The following is a 26,247-nucleotide window of genomic DNA, read 5'->3' on the forward strand; positions in this document are numbered from 1 at the left end:
TKAACTAGTGTCAATGTTCATTCATCACAGATCACAATTCTGCAATAAAAAGATGTGAACAGAATCTGTCTCTAATTTTAATTTAACCTTTCTTCAACTAGGTACCTACTACTAGTTAGCATGGGGGACTAACTTCCACTAGCTAGCATGACTATAGGCAGTAGCCCTAGTTAGCAGTAACGTTAGCCGGCTAACGTTGTTGTTGAGTTCGTTCTATTGGCATGCTAACGTCATGATAGGTTAGGAATCTTAGCTAACATTACTATTTTTATCTTCCTGTCRCACAAATGTCTAATCTTTCTCTGCTCATATTGCAGCTCAACCCAGACTGTAAACACACCCGCTATGCAACTTKAATATTATATTAGGGGGCAAATACTTCCAGGTATGAACAAAAAGAAGAAAAAAAATGGATACATTTTGTTATTTGTTACTCTATGCCTAATTTGTCAACCATAAACGAGAAAACAAGTTGATATTCCATTTTCTTTTTGGCTTTCAACTAGAAAAATGATAAAAATGATTAATTCTCTCATGTTTGACCTTGCCGAGATGAAAGGAAATATCCATAAACACACGGACCGATTTGCACTGAACAATTTCATGTCAGAAAAATCWGGTAGAAAATGTGGCTTATGGTTAGCCTCATATGCATTATCTACTGGTAAAATGTTTGTATTGAGAACATACTGTATAGCTAGCTMATCAATATGTAAATGTGTGGGTTTAGCTATTCTCTGCTTCAGATGTACAATGATAMGGGGCACATTGATTGCTCATGGCAATTAGGCCAGTTATGTCATCATACTGTAGGCCTATGGCTACATATGGCTGCATTATGGTAAACTGCAAAATGGGTTCACATGGCTGATGTCCTGAGACAGAGTGACAATCAAATAAAACCGATTGGAGAGCTCACAACTGGACAAAAAGGTCATGTTCATTTGAGAAAGCAACACAGAAACACAGACAAATGTTTAGGGGCTCCCGAGTGGTGCAGCTGTCTAAGGCACTGCATCTCAGAGCTAGAGGCGTTACTACAGACCCTGGTTCTATTCCAGGCTGTATCACAACCGGCTGTGATTGGGAGTCCCAATGGGTGGTGCACAATTGGCCCAGCGTTGTCTGGGTTAGGGTTTGGCTGGGGTAGGCAATCATTGTAAAAAATAATTTGTTCCTAACTGACTTGCCTAGTTGAAGTAAGTTAACGTTAGTCCCTCAACCTGCTACAAGATGAAGTGGCCCGGCCAGAGGTACCTGTTGCAGAAAGGTGAGATTTCTACATTCCTTTCTGTAGCTAATTTAGCTAGCTATCTAGATCGATCGACTGGCTGGTGCTTATTGACTGAGTAGGCTAATAATGAACTGCAGTTACTGTAAATGGTTACCTATCTGGCACTTCGCATAGCTATTTCTTACACATTCAATASAACAATATCCAGTTAAGCAACAGTCAATGCTGATTTGTGTGTGTGTGTGGGGGGGTTCAGAATGTGCTCGCAGGAGAGGACACAGTATGGCATCTGGGTAGATCTTCATGAACTTCATCCAGTTACATCAGCCTTTTATTGCCTTTTATTGTATAATTCACAAACCTCCTTTCCTGCTTACTGAAAGGCAGATGTAGAAAAGGCATAATGGTGAGGATACTACGTGAATTGCTACAACAATTGGCAAACAAACTTTTCTGAGCGTATACCTACAACCTTTCAGGGAGGCTGATGATCAATGATACAGAGAAAGTCTGATACTACTTCATTGCATGAATCCCCCCACGCGTGCTCTCCCTCTCTCTCATTCACAGGACCATTCACACAGTCCAGTCACTCAGCCCTATCCAGAAGATCTCATGGTCCYACACTACTTCCTCCAACACCCTGATGAGAAGCAAAAAGTCTGGCCCATGACCATAAGTGTGGATATCTCTCTAACCCTGTTGTACCCTACCGTGCTGAGACAATCTGACACTAGAACAGTATTGATTATTGATCTCTCTCTGCCATCCTTACAGCTCACTCACTCAGATGGTATGTAGGCTGGCTGATGCACCTACAGGCCTGTTTGAGGGACAACTGAGCAGAACATGTCAGAATGCTTGGACCTCAGCTGAGACCCTCCTCTCCTTCCCCGTCTTTCAAGGAAACCCCCTTCTTTACACTTCCGGTTTGGCATGATGCTCTCAAGGTGTCTCTTTCTCATGTTGTGTGGTATTGCCTATACATGACTCCTAGACACTTTCACATAGTTTGCCTCTGAATTGATGTCCATGTCAGGTAACATCAGGAATATAACTTGTTATCTGTGTGTTAGAATACTGCGTCCCTTTCACATCATTTGTGATCCCTCCACTGCCAAATGCTCTCTTTCTCTCCAGGATACATTAGGGGAAGTTTATTTGCTGTTGGCAACAATCCCACATTGCCAGGGTGTGCCAGACAACATCAAAGTCTTTATCACTCTCATCCTAAACTTTKCTAAATCTTGTTCAACTGCTCTTTGGTTAAATTGGTTTAAATAAATGTTGTCATGACTGGYCTGTTYGGGTCAGGATACAGTGGATCACAGTCCTACAGAGACATCWCTTACTCCCACCAGAGGAGAAGAGGTATAGAGGATTGATTGGGGGGTGGGGGTGTTATGACACCTCACCCCCAATGTAAATCTTAAGGCAGCAGACAAAATCCTTTGTCCTCTCAGTGTGGAGGATTTGAATGTTTGTGTGGGCCCTATGGAGAATCTACCTCAGAATGGTAATATGCAATAAATGGACTTTGGGACAATATATTTCATCAGCCAAAATGGTGGCAACAACAACAGATGGAATATGAAAATGAATATTGTTTTTGTTATGTTATTAAAAGTGAAATGATGCCGTGATAACGAAAACATTGTAACTTTTCATATGTTTTCCTAATATGTACATGATGTTTACATACTGTGCGTTGTGTGGAAAATGTCCAGATCAAAGAGAATGTTTTTGTACAGATGAACTGTGAATTTAGTTGTCTAAACTGGATCAGAGTAAAATCCTGATGCCTTGCCTCAATAACTAGATAAGCCCCAGACAACTTGTCAGAAAGACGGACACGCTCTTTCTACCCTGGGGTATAAAACATGTGAGTTAAGAATTTACATACAGACTTAACACGTACCACAGCTGCAGCGTGATCTAAGATAGTCGCAAACCCCAAAACGTAACACGATGTCGAAGACAAAGAAACCCCTTAACGATCAACGCTACAGTTGAGTATCTGTATCTAAGAAGGTGAATTCAAGCAGGACCACCCGGTTATTCTATCCAAAGGAATTGTGTGTGTCTACACTGCTTTCATTCCCACGCTGGAACCATCTACACGACTGATTAGCCGTCCTCARAAGACCCYTCTTACAGATCAAGGGCAAGGAAACAGACCACTAAGAGAAAGGACACTGACATCGTGTGGACAATCAGAGWGTTACACCCGGTTTTGAAGGAGGTGCCACCATCAGAGGAGAAGGCAGAATTCGGTCCACGAAGAGATACCCGAACAGAGACCTTCAACAAGTAATTACATCATTATAATTCTGACCCATAAGAGCAGCAGTTTGGGGCAAAGTGTTAGGGCTAAACTAAGCATAGTTTACACATGTATCCAAGTGTGCTTTTCTCTAGTGCACTCTCTTTCTAAATCCCCATCTTGTGTAACCCTTGTCATATCGTGTTGGTCCGCAAGGGACCTGTTACATTGTACTAAGTTCTAATCAATAGCCTAGACTGTGTGTCTGTGTACCTTTATATTATAATTTAGCTTGTTAGTAAATAATCAACTCAATTGGTGTGGTACGGAATGATTTAGGGAGACCCCGGGTTTGTGCAGATTTATGAATTATGCGACGTTCAGAATGAGACTGTAGAGGAAAKTAATTAATTAGCGACTGCTGTAAAATCGATATTCTTATATTMTTTGAGTTAATTTGGGAAACTGAAACTCATTAAACACACTTTTCTCATGGTGCTCCAGGTTACTGAGTTAATGATTATCTGATTAATTGAATCACGTAATTATAAACATAGTTAATTATTCGATAAACAGCAGTCATCACATTTATGATACCAACGTTATCCAGGTCCTGGCCACAGCAGGTCCTGGCCACAGCAGGATTTGTGTACTATTTGAATAAACTACATATCCTAAATAGTGTTGTGTTTGCATTGGCTGAGAAATAGGCTAAATCAGCCAACCAGGAGTACCTGTAGGTGAGGATGGGGGAGAGTGACTGGTAGTTATTTATTTGACCTTTCAGGAAAGTTGACCTCTGTGATGCAACCTCTCTCCTGGATGACAAAGTTGAGAAGTACTACTACTCACCTCAGCTGTGTCCGTTACCAGAGATTTCATTTGTATGGCGATAAAAACATTAAGAGGTATCTGTACAGCCSATTTACTGTGACATGGACCCAGGCTATCTGTATTCCCTTACTGACTTTTGTTCTGTATTTGTTGAGTGGCTGTTTGAGTAAAGCTGGAACAAATGGGCTGTGGGCCTGTGTTCAGAACTGCTACCAATAAATAGATGTCATTTGTTTTTGGAGAATGGATTTGCCTGACCTGTGCATTGACACCTCTGCACTAGATGGAGAAATGAACTTGTTGCTGGTGATATAGGTTGATGTGTTCAAGGGGTCACGGAGTGCGAAGTTTCAAGTTTTACGTTTTAATGTCACATGCACGAGTACATTGAAATGCCTGTCTTGCAAACTCAAAACCCAACAATGCAATAATCAATAACAATATAATACTATAAAAAAAGAAACAAGAAATAAGAAGAAATAATGAAGAACACAATAAGTAGGTAAGCATACTATATACAGGGTCAGTTCCAATCCCATATTTACAATGTGCAGGGATACTGGAGTGATGGGGKWRRWWMMRKKSMWTTKKWAWGTATTCAGACCTCTTTACTTTTTCCACATTTTGTTACATTACAGCCTTATTCTAAAATGGATTAAATAACTTTTTTTCTTCATCGATCGACACACAATACCCCATAATGACAAAGCGAAAACAGGTTTGAATTTTTTTTGTTTGTAAATGTATAAGTATTCAGAACCTTTGCTATGCGACCCGATATTGAACGCAGGTGCATATTGTTTCCATTGATCATCCTTGAGATGTTTCTACAACTTGATTGGACTCCACCTGTGGTAAATTCAACTGATTGGACATGGTTTGGAAAGGCACACACCTGTCAAAATAAGATCCCACAGTTGACAGTGCACGTCAGAGCAAAAACCAAGCCATGAGGTTGAAGGATTTGTCCAAAGAAATCCGAGACAGGATTGTGTCGAGTCACAGATCTGGGAAATGGTAACAAAAACTGTCAGCAGCATTGAAGGTCCCCAAGAACACAGTGGCCTCCATCATTCATAAATGGAAGAAGTTTGGAACCACCAAGACTCTTCCTAGAGCTGACCGCTCGGCCAAACTGAGCAATCGGGGGAGAAGGGTCGCAAAGTTCCTATGTGGAGATGGGAGAACCTTCCAGAAGGACAACCGCCTCTGCAGCACTCCACCAATCAGGCCTTTATGGTAGAGTTGCCAGACAGAAGCCTCTCCTCAGTAAAAGGCACATGATAGCCCATTTGGAGTTTGCCAAAAAGGCACCTAAAGGACTCTCAGACCATGAGAAACAAGATTCTCTGGTCTGATGAAACCAAGATAGAACTCTTTGACCTAAATGCCAAGCGTCACGTCTGGAGGAAACCTAGCACAATCCCTACGGTGAAGCATGGTGGTGGCAGCACCATGCTGTGGGGATGTTTTTCAGCGGCAGGGACTGGAGACTAGTCAGGATAGAGCAAAAGATGAACGGAACAAAGTACAAAGAGATCCTTGATAATCCAGAGCACTCAGGACCTCAGACAGGTGGCAAAGGTTCAYCTTCCAACAGGACAACGACTCGAAGCACACAGCCAAGCAACGCAGGAGTTGCTTCGGCACAAGTCTCTGAATGTCCTTGAGTAGCCCCGCCAGAGCCCGGACTTGAGCCCGATCGAACATCTCTGGAGAGACCTGACAATAGCTGTGCAGCGATGCTTCCCATATAACCTCACAGAGTTTGAGATAATCTGATGAGAAGAATGGCAGAAACACCCCAAATATAGGTGTGCCAAGATTGTAGCGTCATACCCAAGAAGACTTGAGGCTGTAATCGCTGCCAAAGGTGCTTCAACAAAGTACTGAGTAAAGAGTCTGAATACTAATGTAAATGTAATAATTCAGTTTTTTTTTTTTAACAAATGTTTGCTTTGTCATCATGTGGTATTGTGTGTAGATTKATGAGGAAAGACAAAACAAGGTAATCCATTTTAGAATAAGGCTGCAACATCACAAAATGTGAAAAAGGTCAAGGGGTCTGAATACCTTCCGTATACACTGTATCTTCAATTTGCCATCTGTGGATTATTCAAATAGATAGATTCAAAGTGTATGTTAAACGTCACAGTGTAGTTGATATATAGCGGGTAGAAATCCAAAGCGTGTGACCAGCAGAGATAGGTGGGATGGGCTGAGGGAAACTGAGGGTTGGGATGTGGAACTGGAGACAAGTAGGAGTGAATAGAATGACAGTAAAATATAAAAGTCTAAATAAAGTCAAAATTAACAAAAAAAAGTATGTTTGAATGACACTGAGGGGGAACACTGTTACATCCCGGTTGGGAGCTTGGGCCAGCAGGTCGCTGGTTCAGGTCCCCGATTCCTTGCTGTCTCTGCCTGGCCGGTTCCCCTCTCTCCACTGGGATTCTCTGCCTCTAACCCTATTACAGGGGCTGAGTCACTGGCTTACTGGTGCTCTTTCATGCCGTCCCTAGGAGGGGTGCGTCACTTGAGTGGGTTGAGTTACTGACGTGATCTTCCTGTCTGGGTTGGCGCCCCCCCCTTGGTTTGTGCTGTGGTGGAGATCTTTGTGGGCTATACTCGGCCTTGTCTCAGGATGTAAGTTGGTGGTTGAAGATATCCCTCTAGTGGTGCGGGGGCTGTGCTTTGGCAAAATGGGTGGGGTTTATCCTCCTGTTTGGCCCTGTCCGGGGGTATCATCGGATGGGGCCACAGTGTCTCCTGACCCCTCCTGTCTCAGCCTCCAGTATTTATGCTGCAGTAGTTTATGTGTCGGGGGGCTAGGGTCAGTTGGTTATATCTGGAGTACTTCTCCTGTCTTATCCAGTGTCCTGTGTGAATTTAGTATGCTCTCTCTAATTCTCTCCTCTCTCTTTCTTTCTCTCTCTCGGAGAACCTGAGCCCTAGGACCATACGTCAGGACTACCGGGCATGATGACTCCTTGCTGGCCCCAGTCCACCTGGCCTTGCTGCTGTTCCAGTTTCAACTGTTCTGCCGGCGGTTATGGAACCCCTACCTGTCCCAGACCTGCTGCTTTCAACTCTTAATGATCGGCTATGAAAAGCCAACTGACATTTATTCCTGATTATTATTTGACCATGCTTGTCATTTATGAACATTTTGAAAATCTTGGCTCTCTCCAATTCTCTCCTTCTCTCTTTCTTTCTCTCTCTCGGAGGACCTGAGCCCTAGGACCATACGTCAGGACTACCGGGCATGATGACTCCTTGCTGTCCCAGTCCACCTGGCCTTGCTGCTATTCCAGTTTCAACTGTTCTGCCTGCGGTTATGGAACCCCTACCTGTCCCAGACCTGCTGTTTTCAACTCTTAATGATCGGCTATGAAAAGCCAACTGACATTTATTCCTGATTATTATTTGACCATGCTTGTCACTTATGAACATTTTTGAACATCTTGGCCATGTTCTGTTATAATCTCCACCCGGCACAGCCAGAAGAGGACTGGCCACCCCTCATAGCCTGGTTCCTCTCTAGTTCTTCCTAGTTTTGGCCTTTCTAGGGAGTTTTTCCTAGCCACCGTGCTTCTACACCTGCATTGCTTGCTGTTTGGGGTTTTAGGCTGGGTTTCTGTACAGCACTTCGAGATATTAGCTGATGTACGAAGGGCTATATAAAATAAACTTGATTTGATTTGATTTGACTTGGTGGGAGATCTGTCAATRTGCCCTTGGGCGGGGTGCTTAACCCTGGTTGCTCCTGTCGATTGCTCTGGATCGGAGTCTCCTAGATGACTGAATGTAATTTAAACGTAGAGCGGCTTCACTGCAGGTATATTGTATAGTTTAATATTCAATATGATTTTTTTTTATGTCCTTGGGATGTTCTCAGTGAAAAAACGGAACTAGTCAAATCCTCCAGGGGACCATGATACAACATTCCAATAATGTATTAAAAACACCCTTGGGGACATCCCCACGACAAACAGGGAACGAGACAGAACCTCCAGGGGATCATGTCACAATATCCCAAAAACGGCCTAAAAACAATTCCTTGGGATGTCCCCGGAACAAACCGGGAACTAGACAAAACCTCCAGGGGATCATGTCACAATATTCCAAGAACGGCCTAAACACGTCCTTGGCATTTCCCCGGAACAAACCGGGAACTAGACAAAACCTCCAGGGGATCATGTCACAATATTCCAAGAACGGCCTAAACACGTCCTTGGCATTTCCCCTGAACAAACTGGGATCTAGACAAAATCGCAATGGGACCATGACACAGCATTGCAAGAACGTACAAAAAACATCCTTGGAGATGTCCCCAAGGACAAACCGGGAACTAGACAAACCTCAAGGGGACCCTGATACAACATCCCAAGAACACCTTTAAACATCATTGGGGACGTCCGCAGGACGAATCGGGAACAAGACAAAATCACAAGAGGACCATGACACAACATTCCAAGAACGTTCTAAAAWTCAATTGCATTTATTTATGAAGCCCTTTTTACATCAGCCGATGTCACAAAGTGCTATACAGAAACCCAGCCTAAAAGCCCAAACTGCAAGCAATGCAGATGTAAAAGTACGGTGGCAAGGAAAAACTCCCTAGAAAGGCCGTACCTAGGAAGAAACCTAGAGAAGAACCAGGCTATGAGGTGTGGCCAGTCCTCTTCTGGCTGTGCCGGGTTGAGATTATAACAGTACATGGCCAAGATGTTCAAAYRTTCATAAATGACCAGCAGGGTCAAATAATAATAGTAATCACAGTGGTTGTAAAGGGTGCAACAGGTCAGCGACAGGTCAGCTTTTCATAGCCGAGCATTCAGAGTTAGAGACAGCAGGTGAGGTAGAGAGAGAGAGAGTCGAAAACAGCAGGTCCGGGACAAGGTAGCACGTCCRGTGAACAGGTCAGGGATCCATAGCCGCAGGCAGAACAGTTGAAAATGGAGCAGCAGCACGACCAGGTGGACTGGGGACAGCAAKAATTCATCAGGCCAGGTAGTCCTGAGGCATGGTCCCAGGGCTCAGGTCCTCCGGGAGTGAAAGGGAGAGAGAATTAGAGGGAGCATACTTAAATTCACACAGGACACTGGATAAGACAGGAGAAATACTCCAGATATTACAGACTGACCCTAGCCCCCCGACACAAACTATTGCAGCATAAATACTGGAGACTGAGACAGGAGTGGCCTGGAGACACTGTGGCCTCGTCTCACGATACCCCCGGACAGGGACAACCAGGCAGAAAATAACCTCACCCACTTTGCCAAAGCACAGCCCCCACACCACTAGAGGGATATCGTCAAACCCCCAACTTACTGTCCTGAGACAAGGCTGAGTATAGCCCACAAAGATCTCCCCCACGGCACAAACCCGAGGGGGTGTCGCCAAACCTGGATAGGAAGATCACGTCAGCCCACTCAAGTGATGCACCCCTCCTAGGGACGGGATGGAAGAGCACCAGTAAGCCAGTGACTTAGCCCCCGTAATAGGGTTAGAGCAAGAGAATATCTGTGGAGAGAGGGGAACCGGCCAGGCASAGACACCAAGGGCGGTTCGTCGCTCCAGTGCCTTCCCGTTCACCTTCACACCCCTGGGCCAGACTACACTCAATCATAGGACCTACTGAAGAGATGAGTCTTCAATAAAGACTTAAAGGTTGAGRCCGAGTCTGCTTCTCTCACATGGATAGGCAGACCATTCCATGAAAATGGAGAWAGCCCTGCTTCCAGTTTGTTTTGAAATTCGAGGGACAATCAGGACGCCTGCGTCTTGTGACCATAGCGTAGGTATGTACGGCAGGACCAAATCGGAGAGATAGGTAGGAACAAGCCCATGTAATGCTTAGTAGGTTAGCAGTAAAACCTTGAAATCAGCCCTAGCCTTAAAAGGAAGCAGGTGTAGAGAGGATAGCATTGGGGAAATATGATAACATTTTGGGGTTCTAGTCAACTTTCTAGCAGTCGTGTTTAGCACTAACKGAAGTGTATTTAGTGCTTTGTCCAGGTAGCTGGAAAGTAGAGCAATGCAGTAGTCTAATCTAGGAGTGACGAAGGCATGGATTAACTTTTCATAATTTTTGGACAGAAAGTTTCWGATTTTTGCAAATTTACGAAGATGGAAAAAAGCTGTCCTTGAAATAGTCTTGATATGTTCGTCAAACGAGAGATCAGGGTCCAGAGCAACACAGAGGGCCTTTCAAAGTTTTATTTGAGACAACTGTACAACCATCAAGATGAATTGTCAGATCCAACAGAAGATTTCCTTTTGTCTTGGGACCTAGAACTAGCATCTCTGTTTTKTCAGAGTTAAAGAGTGCAATTTTGGGGCTTCACCATGTTTCATCGAAATGTACTGCTGTGTATCGTCCACATAGCAGTGAAAGTTAACATTATGTTTCCAAATGACATCACCATAAAACGGAACCTTGAGGAACACCGAAACGCACAGTTGATTTGTCAGAGGACAAACCATCCACAGAGACAACTGATATCTTTCCGACAGATAAGATCTAAACCAGGCCAGAACTTGTCCRTGTTGACCAATTTGGGTTTCCAATCTCTCCAAAAGAATGTGGTGATAGATCATGTCAAAAGCAGCACCAAGGTCTAGGAGCATGAGGACAGATGCAGAGCCTTGGTCTGACGCCATTAAAAGGTAATGTACCACCTTCACGAGTGCAGTCTTAGTGCTATGATGGGGTCTAAAACCAGACTGAAGCATTTCGTATACATTGTTTGTCTTCAGGAAGGCAGTGAGTTGCTGCGCAACAGCTTTTTCAAAAATGTTTGAGAGGAATGGGAGATTCGACCGATAGTTTTTTATGTTTTCTGGGTTAAGGTTTGTCTTTTTCAAGGGAGGCTTTATTACTGCCACTTTWAGTGGTACACATCCGGTGGATAGGGAGCCATTTATGTTCAACATAGGAGGGCCAAGCACAGGAAGCAGCTCTTTCAGTAGTTTAGTTGGAATATGCAGCTTGAAGGTTTAGAGGCCATGACTATTTTCATCAATGTGTCAAGAGAAATAGTATTAAAAAACTTGAGTGTCTCCCTTGATCCTAGGTCCTGGCAGTGTTGTGCAGACTGAGAATAACTGAGCTTTGGAGAAATACGCAGATGTAAAGAGGCATCTGTAATTTGCTTTCTTATGATCATAATCTTTTCGTCAAAGAAGTTCGTGAAAATATCACTGCTGAAGTGAAAGCCATCCTCTCTTGGGGAATGCTGCTTTTTAGTTAGCTTTGCGACATTATACATTTTTGGGGGGGATTGTTCGTATTCTCCTCAGTTAAGTTGKAAAAATAGGATGATCGAGCAGTAGTGAGGGCTCCTCGATAYTGCACTGTACTGTCTTTCCAAGCTAGTCGGAAGTATGGTGGAGCGCCATTTCTGTTCCAATTTTCTGGAAGCTTGCTTGAGGGCTTGGTTTTTTTATATACCAGGGAGCTAGTTTCTTATGACAAATGTTTTTTGTTTTTAGGGGTGCAACTGCATCTAGGGTATTACGCAAGGTTACATTTAGATCCTAACTAATTATCATACTCAGACATCCTTGGGTAGGTGCAGGGAGTCTGGAAGGTCGTCTACGAATCTTTGGGTTGTCCAAAAATGTATAGCACAGCTTTTGATGATCCTTAGTTGGGGTCTAAGCAGATTATTTGTTGCGATTGCAAACGTAATAAAATGGTGGTCCATCAGTCCAGGATTATGAGGAAACACATTAAGACCAACAACATTAATTCCACGGAACAAAACTAGGTCCAGAGTATGACTGTGGCAGTGAGTAGGTCCGGAGACATGTTGGACAAAACCCACTGAGTTGATGATGGCCTTTTGGAGTGGGTCWRTGGACTTTTCCATGGGAATATTAAAATCACCAAAACTTAGAATATTATCTGCCATGACTACAAGATCCGATAGGAATTCATGGAACTCAGTGAGGAACGCTCTATATGGCCCAGGAGGCCTGTAAACAGTAGCTATAAAAAGTGATTGAGTAGGCTGCATAGATTTCATGACTAGAAGCTCAAAAGATGAAAACGCAGTAATTTTTTTGGGGGGGGTAAATTGAAATTTGCTATCGTAAATGTTTGTAACACCTCCGCATTTGCGGGATGCACGGGGGATATGGTCACCAGTGTAACCAAGAGGCAAGGCTTCATTTAACACAGTAAATTCATCAGGCTTAGGCCATGTTTCAGTCAGGCCAATCACATYAAGATCATGATCAGTGATTAGTTCATTGACTATAAYTGCCTTGGAAAGGAGGGATCTAACATTAAGTAGCCCTATTTTGAGATGTGAGCTATCACAATCTCTTTCAATAATGACAGGAATGAAGGAGGTCTTTATTCCAGTGAGATTGCTAAGGCAAACACCGCCATCTTTAGTCTTGCCCAACCTAGATCGAGGCACAGACAGTCTCAATGGGGACAGCTGAGCTGACTACACTGACTGTGCTAGTGGTAGACTCCACTAAGCTGGCAGGCTGGCTAACAGCCTGCTGTCTGGACTGCGCCCTATCTGCGCCCTATCTCATTATATAGTTCCCCTCCAGTTAGGATGGAGYACTGGACAACAAACCGGGAACTAGACAACTCCTCAAGGGGACCATGATACAACATTCCAAGAACGTACTAAAAACGTCCTAGGGATATCCCCAGGAGAAACCGGGAACTAGACAAAACCTCCATTGGACAATGACACAACATCTCAAGAACACCCTAGAAACGTCCTCGGGACATCAACAGGACATATTGGGAACTATATAAAACCTCAAATGGACCATGACACAACATCCCAAGAACGTACTAAAAATGACCTTGAGATGTCCCCGGAACAAGTCGAGAACTTGACAAAATCTCCAAGGAACCCTGACACAGCATCCCAAGAAAACATCCCCAGGGACGTCCCAAGAACACCCTAGAAACGTCCTTGGGACGTCAACAGGTCAAATTGGGAACTAGACAAAACCTCCAGGGGACCCTGACATAACATCCCAAGAACACCCTTAAACATTCTCGGGGGCGTCCCCAGGACAAACCAGACAACTAGACAAAATCTAGATAGTACGACAGATATGGCAGCTCTGCTTCTAGCTCCTAAGCAACTTTGCAGTATTTTTTTTGTATGTGTTATTTCTTACATTATTAGCACAGACATTTTTTTGTGTTATTACATACATCTGAAAATAACTTTTTGAAATAAGAGCGGCGGTAGAATTACGACCAGGAATATGACTTCCCCGAATTGGATCCTTTGTTCATACCCCCCAGGGTAATTGAACTTATTCCAGAGACTGCTCCAAAACACCGCCGGCGGAGAAGAGGTATTCAGAGTGGACTTCTAGTCCGACTCAGGAGGCGTACACCATCCAYTGCTTCATAGTGTCACACCCTGATCTGTTTCACCTGTCCTCGTTATTGTCTCCCCTCCCTCCAGGTGTCACTTGTTTTCCCAGTGTATTTATCCCTATGTTTCCTGTCTCTCTGTGCCAGTACGCTTGTATGTCCAAGCGTACCAGCGTTTTTCACGTTTTCCTGCTTTTCCTTTTCTCCTTTTGCTAGTCCTCCCGTTTCTGACCCTTGCTTGTTTTCTGGACTACATGTCTGCCTGCCTGACCATTCTGCCTGCCCTGACCTCGAGCCTGCCTGCCCTTTGGTACGTCCTGAACTCTGAACTGGTTTTGACCTTTTGCCTGTCCACGACCATTCKCTTGCCTACTCCCTTTGGATTTAGTAAACATCTTGAACTCCAACCATCTGCCTCCTGTGTGTGCATCTGGGTCTCGCCTTGTGTCATGATACATAGTATATTACTCGCTAATGTTCTGTCTCTGCATAATAAAGTAAAGGAGCTCAGGGCGAGGATCTCTTTCCAGAGAGCATTGTAACATACTCTGTTTCACGGAATCATGGCTCTCTCTGGATGTACTGTCCCTGTCCATTCAGCCATCTGGGTTCTCAGTACATCACACAGACAGGAATAAAGAACTCTCAGGGAAGAAGAAAGGCGGGGGTTTATGTTTCATGATTAATCACTCATGGTCAGATTGTGATAACATACAGCAACTCAAGTCCCTTTGTTTACSCGACCTAGAATACCACACAATCAAATGCTGACCGTATTACCTGCCAAGAGAATTCTCTTCGTTTATAGTCCCAGCCGTGTATATTCTCACTCAAGYCGATACCACGATGGCCCTCAAAGAACTACATTGGACTTTATGCAAACTGGAAACCACATATCCTGAGGGGGCATTTATTGTAGCTGCGGATTTTAACAAAGTAGATTTGAGGAAACAAACCGTTGTAGCGGCTGTCTTCCTCTTCTTCCTCTGAAGAGGTGTAGCAAGGATCGGACCAATACRCAGCGTGGTAGGTGTCCATGTTTTAATAGGGAACACTGAACATGAACACAAATACAAAAACAATAAACGTGGACAAACCGAAACAGTCCCGTGTGGCACAAACACTGACACAGGAAACAATCACCCACAAAATACCCAAAGAACATGGCTGCCTAAATATGGTTCCCAATCAGAGACAACGATAAACACCTGCCTCTAATTGAGAACCAATCTAGGCAACCATAGACTTACATAAACACCTASAATGAACACAACCCCATAAATCTACAAAAACCCCTAGACAGTACAAACACCCTAGACGAGACAAAAACACACGAACCACCCTCGTCACACCCTGACCTAACCAAAATATTTAAAGAAAAGAAAGAATATTCAGGTCAGGGCGTGACAACCGTGAACTATACAAAACCTCCAGAGGACCATGACACAACATCCCAAGAACGTAGGAAAAACGTCCTCGGTTACATCCCCGGCACAAACCGGAAACAGGTCAAAATCTCCATAGCACAATCACACAAATTAGAAACGTCCTTTGGATGTCCCCAGTACAAACGGCAAACTAGAAAAAACCTCCAGAGCACCATGACACAACATCCCAAGTACGTCCTAAAAACATAAATCGGGGACATCCCTGGGACAATCCGGGAACTAGACAAAACCTCAAGGGGACCATAACACAACATTCCAAGTATGTCCTAAAAACGTAATCAGGGATGTCCCCAGGACAAAACATCCAAAGAATGTTCTTCAAATGTTCTCGGGATGTCCCTGGAACAAACCGGGATCTATAAAAATCATCCAAGGGACCATGACACAACATCCCAAGAATGTTATAAAATGTCCTCGGGATGTTTCCGGGAACAAAACCGGAAACTATAGAAAACCCCCAGATGTCCATGACACCACATCACAAGAACATCCTGAAATAAATGTCATTGGAATGTCCCCAGAACAAACCAGGAATCTTCTCAAGGGGACCATGACATAACACCTCAAGTACATCCTAAAAGTGTCTTCAGGATGTCAGCAGAACAAACTGTGAATTAGACAAAACTTCCAGGGGACCATGATACAATATCCCAAAAACGTCCTAAAAACGTCCTTGTGAAGTCCCCAGAACAAACCGGGAACTAGACAAAACCTCCAGGTGACCATGACACAACATCCCAAGAATGTCGTAAAATTGTCCTTGGGATGTTTCCGGAACAAACCGGCATCTAACCTCGAGAGGATCATAACACAACCTCCCAAGAACGTACTAAAAACGTCCTTGCGGACATCCCTGGGACAGTCTGGAAACTAGACAAAATCTCAAGGGCACCTTGAAACAACATCCAAAGAACATCCTTAAAAATCCTCGGGGACGTCCCCAAGACAACAAACTGGAAACTAACCGTGAGAGGACCATGACAGATCACCCCAAGAAAATCCTAAAAACGTTCTTGGGATGTCCCTGGGACAAACTGGGAACTAGACAAAACTTCAAGGGGACCATGATAMAAATCCCATGTACTTCCTAAAAACGGAATCGGGGACAAGACAACATCTCAAGTGGACATTTTTAAACTTCCTAGCTGTCCTAACTGTCCTAGCTTCAGGGGGAAGCTGGTTCCACCATTGGGGTGTCAGGAGAGAGAAGAGCTTGAACTGGGCTGAATGGAATCTGCCCTCCCGTAGGGGTTTGAGGGCCAAGAGACCTGAGGTGGCAGAACATAGTGTTCAGGTGGCGGTGTAGGGTTTGAGTATAGCCTGAACATTGAGAGGGGCAGTTCCTCTTGCTGTTCCTTAGGTAAGCACCATGGTCTTGTAGTTGATGCGAGCTTCGACTGGAAGCCAGCGGAGTGTGGAGTGAAATGTGGAGTGAAATGAGAGCACTTGGGAAGGTTGCAAACCAGGCGGGCTGCAGCATTCTGGATAAGTTGCAGGGGTTTGATGGCACAAGCTGGGAGCCCAGCCAACAGTGCGTTGCAGTAGTCCAGACGGAAGAGGAAAAGTGCCTGGATTAGGACCTGCGCCGCTTCCTGTGTGAGGTAAGGTCATACTCTTCAGATGTTGTACAGCGTGAACCAGGAGGAGCGAGTCACTGCTTTGTTTGCAGAGAACGACAGGGTGTTGTCCAGGGTCACGCCAAGGTTCTTTGCACTTCGGGAGGGCAACACTGTGGAATTGTCAACCGTGATGGAGAGGTCTTTAAGAGGGCAGGCCATCCACGGGAGGAAGAGCAGCTCCGTCTTGTCGAGGTTGAGCTTGAGGCGTTGGGCCGACATCCAAGTTGAGATATCCTCCAGGCACACAGAGATGCGTGTATCAGAAGGGAGAAGGTATCAGAAGGGAGAAGGGGAGAAGTAGTTGAGTGTCATCTGCATAGAAATGATAGGAGAGACCATGTGAGGATATGACATAGCCGAGTGACTTGGTGTATAGAGTGAAGAGGATAGGGCCTAGAACGGAGCCCCGTGGGACACCAGTAGTGAGAGTCCATGGTGCAGTCACAGATCCTCTCCACGTCACCTGGTAGGAGCGTCCTGCCAGGTAGTATGTAATCCAAGAGTGTGCAGAGCCTGAGACGCCCAGCCCTTAGAGGGTGGAGAGGAGGATCTGATGGTTCACGGTGTTGAAGGCAGCGGATAGATCTAGAAGGATGAGAACAGAGGAGAGAGAGTAAGCTTTGGCACTGCGGAGAGCCTCCCTGAAACAGAGAAGAGCAGTCTAGGTTGAGTGACAGTCTTGAAGGCTGACTGGTTAGGGTCAAGAAGATCGTTCTAGAGAGATAATGAGAAAGTTGATCAGAGGCAGCTCAAGTGTTTTGGAAAGAAAACAATGAAGGGATACAAATGTGTAGGTTTTGACATCAGATGAGTCAAGTGTTAGTTTCTTGAGGAGGGGAGCAACATCCCCGGGAGAAACCGGGAACTAGACAAAACTTCAAGAAGACCATGACACAACATCCCACGTATGTCCTAAAAAGGTCCTTGGGGAAATCCCTGGGACAAACCGGAAACAAGATAAAACCTCCAGGGGACCATAACACAACATTCCAGGAATATCCTAAAAATGTGCTCAGGATATTCCCCAAACAAACCGGGAACTAGAACAAACCTCAAGGGAACCATGAAACAACACCCCAAGAACACTCTTAAAAATGTCCTCTTGGACATCCTGGGGACAAACCAGAAACAAGACAAAACTTCCAGGGGACTATGACACAACATCCCAGGAATGTCCTAAAACTGTCCTCTGGATGCATGCGGAACAATCCAGGAACTAGACAAAACCTCAAGAGGACCATCACACCACATCATAAAGTACGTCCTAAAAATACAGGAACTACGCAAAAGGGTACCAAGACCAGTGGTGTAAAGTACTTAAGTAAAAATACTTTAAAGTACTACTTAGGTCGTTTTTTGGGGTATCTGTACATTGCATTACTATTTATATTTTTGACAACTTTTGATTTTACTTCACTACATTTCTAAATAGATTTTATGTACTTTTTACTCCATAACTTTTCCCTGACACCCAAAAGTACTCATTACAATATATTTTAGCAATTACATTTACTTTTGATACATACGTATGTTTAAAACCAAATACTTTTAGACTGTTACTCAAGTAGTAATTTACTGGGTGACTTTCACTTTTACTTGAGCCATTTTCTATTAAGATATCTTTACTTATACTCCAGTATGACTATTATGTACTTTTCCCACCACTGACTATGACACAACATCACAAGAACGTACTAAAAACGTATTTAGGGACATCTCCATGACAAAACCGGGAACTAGGCAAAACCTCCAGGGGACATGACACAACATCCCAAGAATGTCCTAAAAATGTCCTTGGGATATCCCCGGAACAAACCCAGAACTAGGCAAAACCTCAAAGGGAGCATCACACCACATCCCAAGTAAGTCCTAAACATGTCCTCGAGGACATCCTTGGGACAAACCGGGAACTATGCAAAACCTCGAGGGGATCATGACACAACATCCCATGAACGTCCTAAAAATGACCTTGAAATGTCCCAAAAACAAACAGGGAACTGGAAAAAATCTCAAGTGGACCATCACACCACATCCCAAGTACGCCCTGAAAAGGTCCTCGGGGACATCCCGGAGCAAACAAGGAAATACGCAAAACCTCCAGGGTACCGTGACACAACATTCCAAGTGCGTACTAAAAACGTCCTTGGGACATCCTCGTGACAACCGGGAACTATTTTTTAAAATTTTATTTAACTTTTACTTCACTAGGCAAGTCAGTTAAGAACAAATTCTTATTTACAATGACGGCCTACTCCAGCCAAACCCGGACGACACTGGGACAATTGTGCGCCGCACTATGTGACCCCCAATCACGTCCGGATGTAATAAAGCCTGGATTTGAACCAGGGACTGTAGTGACACCTCTTGCACTAACCAGACAACGACTCAAGGGGATCATGACACAACATCCCAAGACCGTCCTAAAAAATGTCCCCAGAACAAACCGTGAATTACACAAAACCTCAAGGGGATCATCACCACATCCCAAGTACATCCTAGAAAAGGCCCTCAGGGATGTCCCCAGGACAAACCGGGAACTACGCAAAACCTCCAGGGGACCATGGCACAACATCCCAAGTACATCCTAAAAACGTCCTCGGGGACATCCCTGGGACCAACCGGAAACTAGACAAAACTTCTAGGGGACCCTGACACAGGGGAACAAACCCGGGAACTAGACAAAACCTTCAGGGGACCATGACACAACGTCCCAAGAACGTACAAAAAATGTCCTGTGGGACATCCCCGGGACAAACCAGGAACTAGACAAAACTTCTAGGGGACCCTGACACAGGGGAACAAACCCGGGAACTAGACAAAACCTTCAGGGGACCATGACACAACGTCCCAAGAACGTACAAAAAATGTCCTGTGGGACATCCCCGGGACAAACCAGGAACTAGACAAAATCTCAAGGGGACCTTGACACAACATCCCAAGTACATCCAAAAAAAGTCCCCTGGGATGTCCCCTGAAACAAACCGGGAACTCCGCAAAACCTCCAGGAGACCTCTACACAACATACCAAGAATGTACTAAAAAAGTTATCAGGGACATCCCCGGGAAAAGCCAGGAATTAGAAAAAACCTTCACATGATTTTGACACAACATTGCAAGAACRTCCTAAAAATGTCCTTGGGATGTCCCCAGGACAAACCGGGAACGAGAAAAAACCTCAAGGGGACCATGTCACAACATCCCAAGAACACTCTTAAACATCCTCAGGGACGTCTCCAGGACAATACGGGAACTAGACAAAATCTCAAGGGGGCCATAATACAATATCCCAATTGTGTCCTAAAACATCCCAAGAACACTACTAAACATCCTCAGGGACGTCCACCGGGATAAACCAGGAACTTGGCAAAACYTCCAGGGGACCGTGACACAACATTGGAAGAACACCATGGAAAGGTCCTCGGGACACACCCGGGAGAAACCTGGAACTAGACAAAACCTCCAGGGGACCATGACACAACGTTCTGACCACTTTAGGCAACCATTTGGTAATGTTCCAGGGACGTCCTAACAACACATTTTTGTGTGCAGGTTATATACTCTATGCAGACACAGAATAAAATAAAAAACAAGAGCCAAGACATGGTGACATAAAAAGGTTACCACTCCTGAAATCAATCACACACAATGCCTTTCCTGGCCTTAATAAACAATGGTACCGCTTGAACCTATTGAAAGATGCACAATAGTATAGAGATAKTGGGAGCCCATTAATCAAAATACTTTAATCAGGAATGACATCTTGGTCTTTTTCTTGTGGGTGGTGGCCACAATGTAACAATTGATGTCAACAATGTAATCACGATTAAGAAGGGAGGTCAGCCATAGAGCCTTTCATATGGAGACTGAAGTGGAGGCAGGTACACTTGGTTAAGAATCACAGACCTAGTCTCACGCAATGTTCAGTATCAATATGAAAGAGCTACTGGTAAGTCACACGTCACAAAGGCTCTGAAGGGAGTTTCACACGTCACAAAGGCTCTGAAGGGAGTTTCATATGATTAGGAGATTACAGATGAGTGCTGCCCTGCAGCTCAATATAATTGACTGTTATAATTGACTGCTGCTTTTTATCATTCTTCCCCTCTAATCAGGGACTGATTAASACCTGTGACACCAAGTAGGTGCAATTAATGATCAGGTAAAACAGAAAACCAGCAATACTCCTCGTAGGGTAAGATTTGAATACCCCTGCTGTATACTGGGGTGGCAGGTAGCCTAGTGGTTAGAGTGCGGGGCCAGTAACTGAAAGGTTGATGGATGAAATCCCTGAGCAGACAAGGTAAAAAATCTGTTGTTCTGCCCCTGAACAATGCAGTAAAACAACTGTAGGCTTTCATTGTAAACAAGAATTTGTTCTTAATAACTGACTTGCCTAGTTAAATAAAAAACACTAACAGGTTAGGATGCTAACCTGCTTTATGAAGGCTCACCATGTGTGGGTGTGGGTGTGCTGATTGTATTGTACTGATGATCAGAGAGCCTCATTGGCTCTTGGGGAGAAGCTGAATAGAATTTAAGGCTGAGCTACAAAGACCCCATCACACCAGTTTTCCAGCTCAGGTAAGAGAATACTGAATTCCAGATAATTGGCATATTGTTTTGTTATGATACAACCATACCTCGGATGATAATTTAAGAATATCCCTTTCATTGACATTGTTCAATGTCCCCATTTCAACAAAATKATTACAAATATCAATGTGTTTATTTATTATGATTAAATGTTGCTTTTTTATGTTGTGAAATGGGCATGAGTCTCATTTGACTCATCATTGAGTCATTGAATGACACAGGCGTTGCTGATGAGAGTGTATAGTTGTCCTTTGGGGTTTAAACTGTATTCTCTGATTTCAGCTATGTGGATGTTACTGTCTAGCTCTGTGGTGCTACTGCTGAGTGGTGAGTCCTGAAAGTCTGTGTGTTTTCCTTTTTCTTTTTTTACCAACGATAATCCTGAAGAACGTTGGCGTTTACCCATTAATTGTTGGCGTTTACCCATTAATTGTTGGTGGTTACCCATTAATTGTTGGTGGTTACCTATTAAATGACTGGGAGCACACAGTATTTAGAGTGTGTGACCATCTTTATTTTGTCAATTTCTTTTAATACAAATTATAAAAGTAATAAAAACACAGAGAAAGGATAGTCTGCAAAGAAATGGAAACCATTGATAAATGTGCTACCATCAGATTAATACAAATTAGGTGCCAGGCACACAAGACGCATTTAAATCAGTACTACAATAAAATATTGCATATCAAACCACTGTAAAAGGTTACTCCTACARTGAGACTGATTCAGAAATGACAAATGGTTGCTGAGTACACGTTAGACTGTGGTAAATTGCAATTCTAAACTATATCCATATAATATTCATTATTATCTCTCTTACAGTTCTTATTTGAACAGCGGAAAATGAAAATACAGCAATATTGTGCTGTGGGTGAATATTAAATTGCAATTTGATAAGACCTGTGGAATATGGAAAGACTATGGGCTCTATTTKAACAAATCTAACGCAATGGTAAATCTAAGCGCAGGCGGTAGAGTTATGCTATTTTCACTATCACAATTACCAGCGCACTTGCTGGCGTTGGTGCGAAAGGGCTGTGCTTTGATGAATAAACAAGTTGTGGGTGTGCCAAAGCTTGCTCCATGGCAAAATATGTGGTTGCTTCAAGTTGTGTATTTAAGGTATTTTATGTATTGACTTGGAATCAACTGTAATTCCAATGTTGGTCTGTTATAGTTTGTTAAATGGCTTACAGAAACAAAATCACAAAATGTAGACCTATCTTTACTAAATACCTTAACTTGAACCCATTTGCAGTCCACATTGTTCTACTGTAAGTAATTGCATGGCTTCAATAGCATTCACACGGATATAGGGGTAAGGCATACTGTAAATTGCATTATGGCTGAGCATGAACATGCCAAACATTGTCAAAAAGCAAGATTAAATTAATTATTGATAAGGCCTAACAAGAGAACAAATATTTTAAATAGGCTGTCATACTTATAGGCACCATCATTTCTCTCCGTGGGCATATAATATTTAAACAACACAGACTATGGATGGATTTTATGCACATCCAAACCTCTCACAGTAGCCGGACAAAGATCCAATATAAATGGTAAAGGAGAATGTCCATTCACTGTTATACTGCTCCCAAATAGGCATATGCTTTATGAACATAATTGGAAACATCTAACAGATCAAATCGCATTCACAGATCTCCAGAAGTTGCATTGCAAGCGCACCATGGACGTTGTCACSATAATACCAGGAAGGTGAATCATTCGAATAAGTTTGGTTGTAATAACATTTTAACAGCGACAACAATAAATACATGTAAAATGTAATGATATCATAAAATCGCCAGCATAAAAAAGACAAACATTGCTGTTGAACCAGCCTTATAGTAGGCCAAAGGGAGGGCTTTGATTTTGAACATACAAAATGGAAAACAAGCCATTTTTACAGGTTACAGATCACTTTTAACTGGTATTCACCGGAGGTTCTCATCTCTCGTTTCATGATGGAAATGAACACATCGCCTACATCATGGAGGGGTTTTTACGCATGTCCAACACGGGACCTCAAATCAAATCAAATTGTATTAGTGACATGCGCCGAATACAGCAGGTGTAAACCTTATAGTGAAATGCTTACTTACGAKCCCCTAACCAACAATGCAGTATAAAAAAATACGGATAAAAATAAGAAAAGAAAAGTAACAAGTAATTAAAGAGCAGCAGTAAAATAACAATAGCGAGACTATATAGTCTCTAAGAGACTAAATTAGTCAAGGGAATTAAGGTAATATGTACATGTAGGTAGAGTTATTAAAGTGACGATGCATATATAATAACAGAGAGTAGCAGGGGCGTTAAAAGAGAGGGTGTGGGTAGTGGGCAATGTAAATAGTCCGGGTAGCCATTTGATTAACTATTCAGCAGTCTTATGGCTTGGGGGTAGAAGCTGTTTAGAAGCCTCTTGAACCTAGACTTGGAAGTGCCGCTGGTACGCTTGCCGTGCGGTAGCAAGAGAGAAAAGTCTATGACTAGGGTGACTAGAGTCTTTGACAATTTTAGGCCTTCCTCTGACACCGCCTGGTATAGAGGTCCTGATGACAGGCACCACATAGCCAGGTCTCTGACCTCCTCCCTATAGGCTGTTTCGTCGTTGTCGGTGATCAGGCCAACCACTGTTGTGTCATCTGCAAACTTAATGATGGTGTTGGAGTCATGCCTGGCCGTGCAGTCATGAGTGAACAGGGAGTACAGGAGGGCTGAGTATGCACCCCTGAGGGGCTCCTGTGTGAGGATCAGCGTGGCGGATGTGTTTGCTACCTAACCTTACCACCTGGGGCGGCCCGTCAGGAAGTCCAGGATCCAGTTTGCAGAGGGAGGTGTTTTGTCCCAGTGTCCTTAGCTTATTGATGAGCTTTGAGGGTACTATGGTATTGAACGCTGAACTGTAGTCAATGAATAGCATTCTCACATAGGTGTTCTCTTGTCCAGGTGGAGAAGGGCAGTGTGTAGTGCAATAGAGATTGCATCATCTGTGGATGTGTTGGTTGGTTTGCCAAATTGGAGCAGGTCTAGGGTTTCTGGGATAATGGTGTTGATGTGAGCCATGACCAGCCTTTTCAAAGCACTTCATGGCTACAGACGTGAGTGCTACGGGTCTTTAGTCATTTAGGTAGGTTACCTTAGTGTTCTTGGGCACAGCACTATCGTGGTCTTCTTAATACATGTCGGTATTACAGAACTCGGACAGGGGAGAGGTTGAAAATATCAGCGAAGACACGTCCTGGTAATCCGTCTGGCCCTGCGGCCTTGTGGAATGTTGACGCGTGTTTAAAGGTCTTACTCACATTGGCTGCGGAGAGCGTGATCACACAGTCTTCGGGAACAGCTGGTGCTCTCATTGCATGTTCTCAGCGAGCATAGAAATAGTTTAGCTCGTCTGGTAGGCTCGTGTCACTGGGCAACTCGCGGCTGTGCTCCCTTTCAATCAAATTATATTTGTATAAAGCCTTCTTACATCAGCTGATGTCACAAAAGTGCTGTACAAAAAACCCAGCCTAAAACCCCAAAGCAAGCAATGCAGGTGTAGAAGCACGGTGGCTAAGAAAAACTCCCTAGAAAGGCCAGAACCCTAGGAAGAAACCTAGAGCGGAACCAGGCTATGAGGGTGGGCCAGTCCTCTTCTGGCTGTGCCGGGTGGAGATTATAACATAACATGGCCAAGATGTCCAAATGTTCATAGATGACCAGCATGTTCAAATAAAAATAATCACAGTGGTTGTAGAGGGTACAACAGGTCAGCACCTCAGGAGTAAGTGTCAGTTGGCTTTTCATAGCCGATCATTCAGAGTATCTCTACCGCTCCTGCTGTCTCTAGAGAGTTGAAAACAGCAGGTCTGGGACAAGGTAGCACGTCCGGTGAACAGGTCAGCGTTCCATAGCCGCAGGCAGAACAGTTTGAACTGGAGCTGCAGCACGACCAGGTGGACTGGGGACAGCAAGGATTCATCAGGACAGGTAGTCCTGAGGCATGGTCCTAGGGCTCAGGTCCTCAGAGAGAGAGAGAGAGAGAGAGAGAGAGAGAGAGAAATAAAATACTTAAATTCACACAGGACACCGGATAAGAAAGGAGAAATACTCCAGATATAACAGACTGACCCTAGCCCCCCGACACAAACTATTGCAGCATAAATACTGAAGGATGAGACAGGAGGGTTCGGGAGACACTGTGGCCCCATCCGATGATACCCCCGGACAGTGCGAAACAGACAGGCTATAACCCCACCCACTTTGCCAAAGCACAGCTCCCATACCACTGGAGGGATATCTTCAACCACSAACTTACTGTCCTGAGACAAGGCCGAGTATGGCCCACRAAGATCTCCCCCACGGCACGAACCCAAGGTTCGGCGTCAACCCAGACAGGTAGATCACATCAGTGACTCAACCCACTCAAGTGATGCACCCCTCCTAGAGACGGCATGGAAGAGCACCAGTAAGCCTGTGACTCAGCCCCGTATTAGGCTTTGAGGCAGAGAATCCCAGTGGAGTGAGGGGAACCGGCCAGGCAGAGACAGCAAGGGCGGTTCGTTGCTCCAGTGCCGTTCACCTTCAAACCCCTGGGCCAGGTTACACTCAATCACAGGACCTACTGAAGAGATGAGTCTTCAATAAAGACTTAAAGGTTGAGGCCGAGTCTGCGTCTCTCACATGGATAGGCAGACCATTCCATAAAAAATTGAGCTCTACAAGAGAATGCCCTGCCTCCAGCTGTTTGCTTAGAAATTCTATGGACAGTAAGGAGGCCTACGCCTTGTGACCGTAGTGTACGTGTAGGTATGTACGGCAGGACCAAATTGGAAAGATAGGTAGGAGCAAGCCCGTGTAATGCTTTGTAGGTTAGCAGGTTAGCAGTAAAACCTTGAAAT

The 26,247-nt window shown here is 44.1% G+C and overlaps 1 protein-coding gene across 1 annotated transcript in view; it reads left to right on the forward strand.

The window, feature by feature from the left end:
* Positions 1-21,581: 21,581 nt before the first annotated feature.
* LOC111955372 (IgGFc-binding protein) overlaps positions 21,582-26,247 on the forward strand; it is a 29,957-nt gene continuing 25,291 nt past the window's right edge. Inside the window, exon 1 of the mRNA XM_023975596.2 lies at positions 21,582-21,685. Coding sequence (XP_023831364.2) covers positions 21,589-21,685 — 97 coding nt within the window. The 5' untranslated portion in view covers positions 21,582-21,588. The remainder of the gene's footprint in view (positions 21,686-26,247) is intronic.

Source organism: Salvelinus sp. IW2-2015, linkage group LG30 (genome assembly GCF_002910315.2).
Source record: "Salvelinus sp. IW2-2015 linkage group LG30, ASM291031v2, whole genome shotgun sequence".
In the NCBI taxonomy this organism is placed as follows: Eukaryota; Metazoa; Chordata; class Actinopteri; order Salmoniformes; family Salmonidae; genus Salvelinus; species Salvelinus sp. IW2-2015.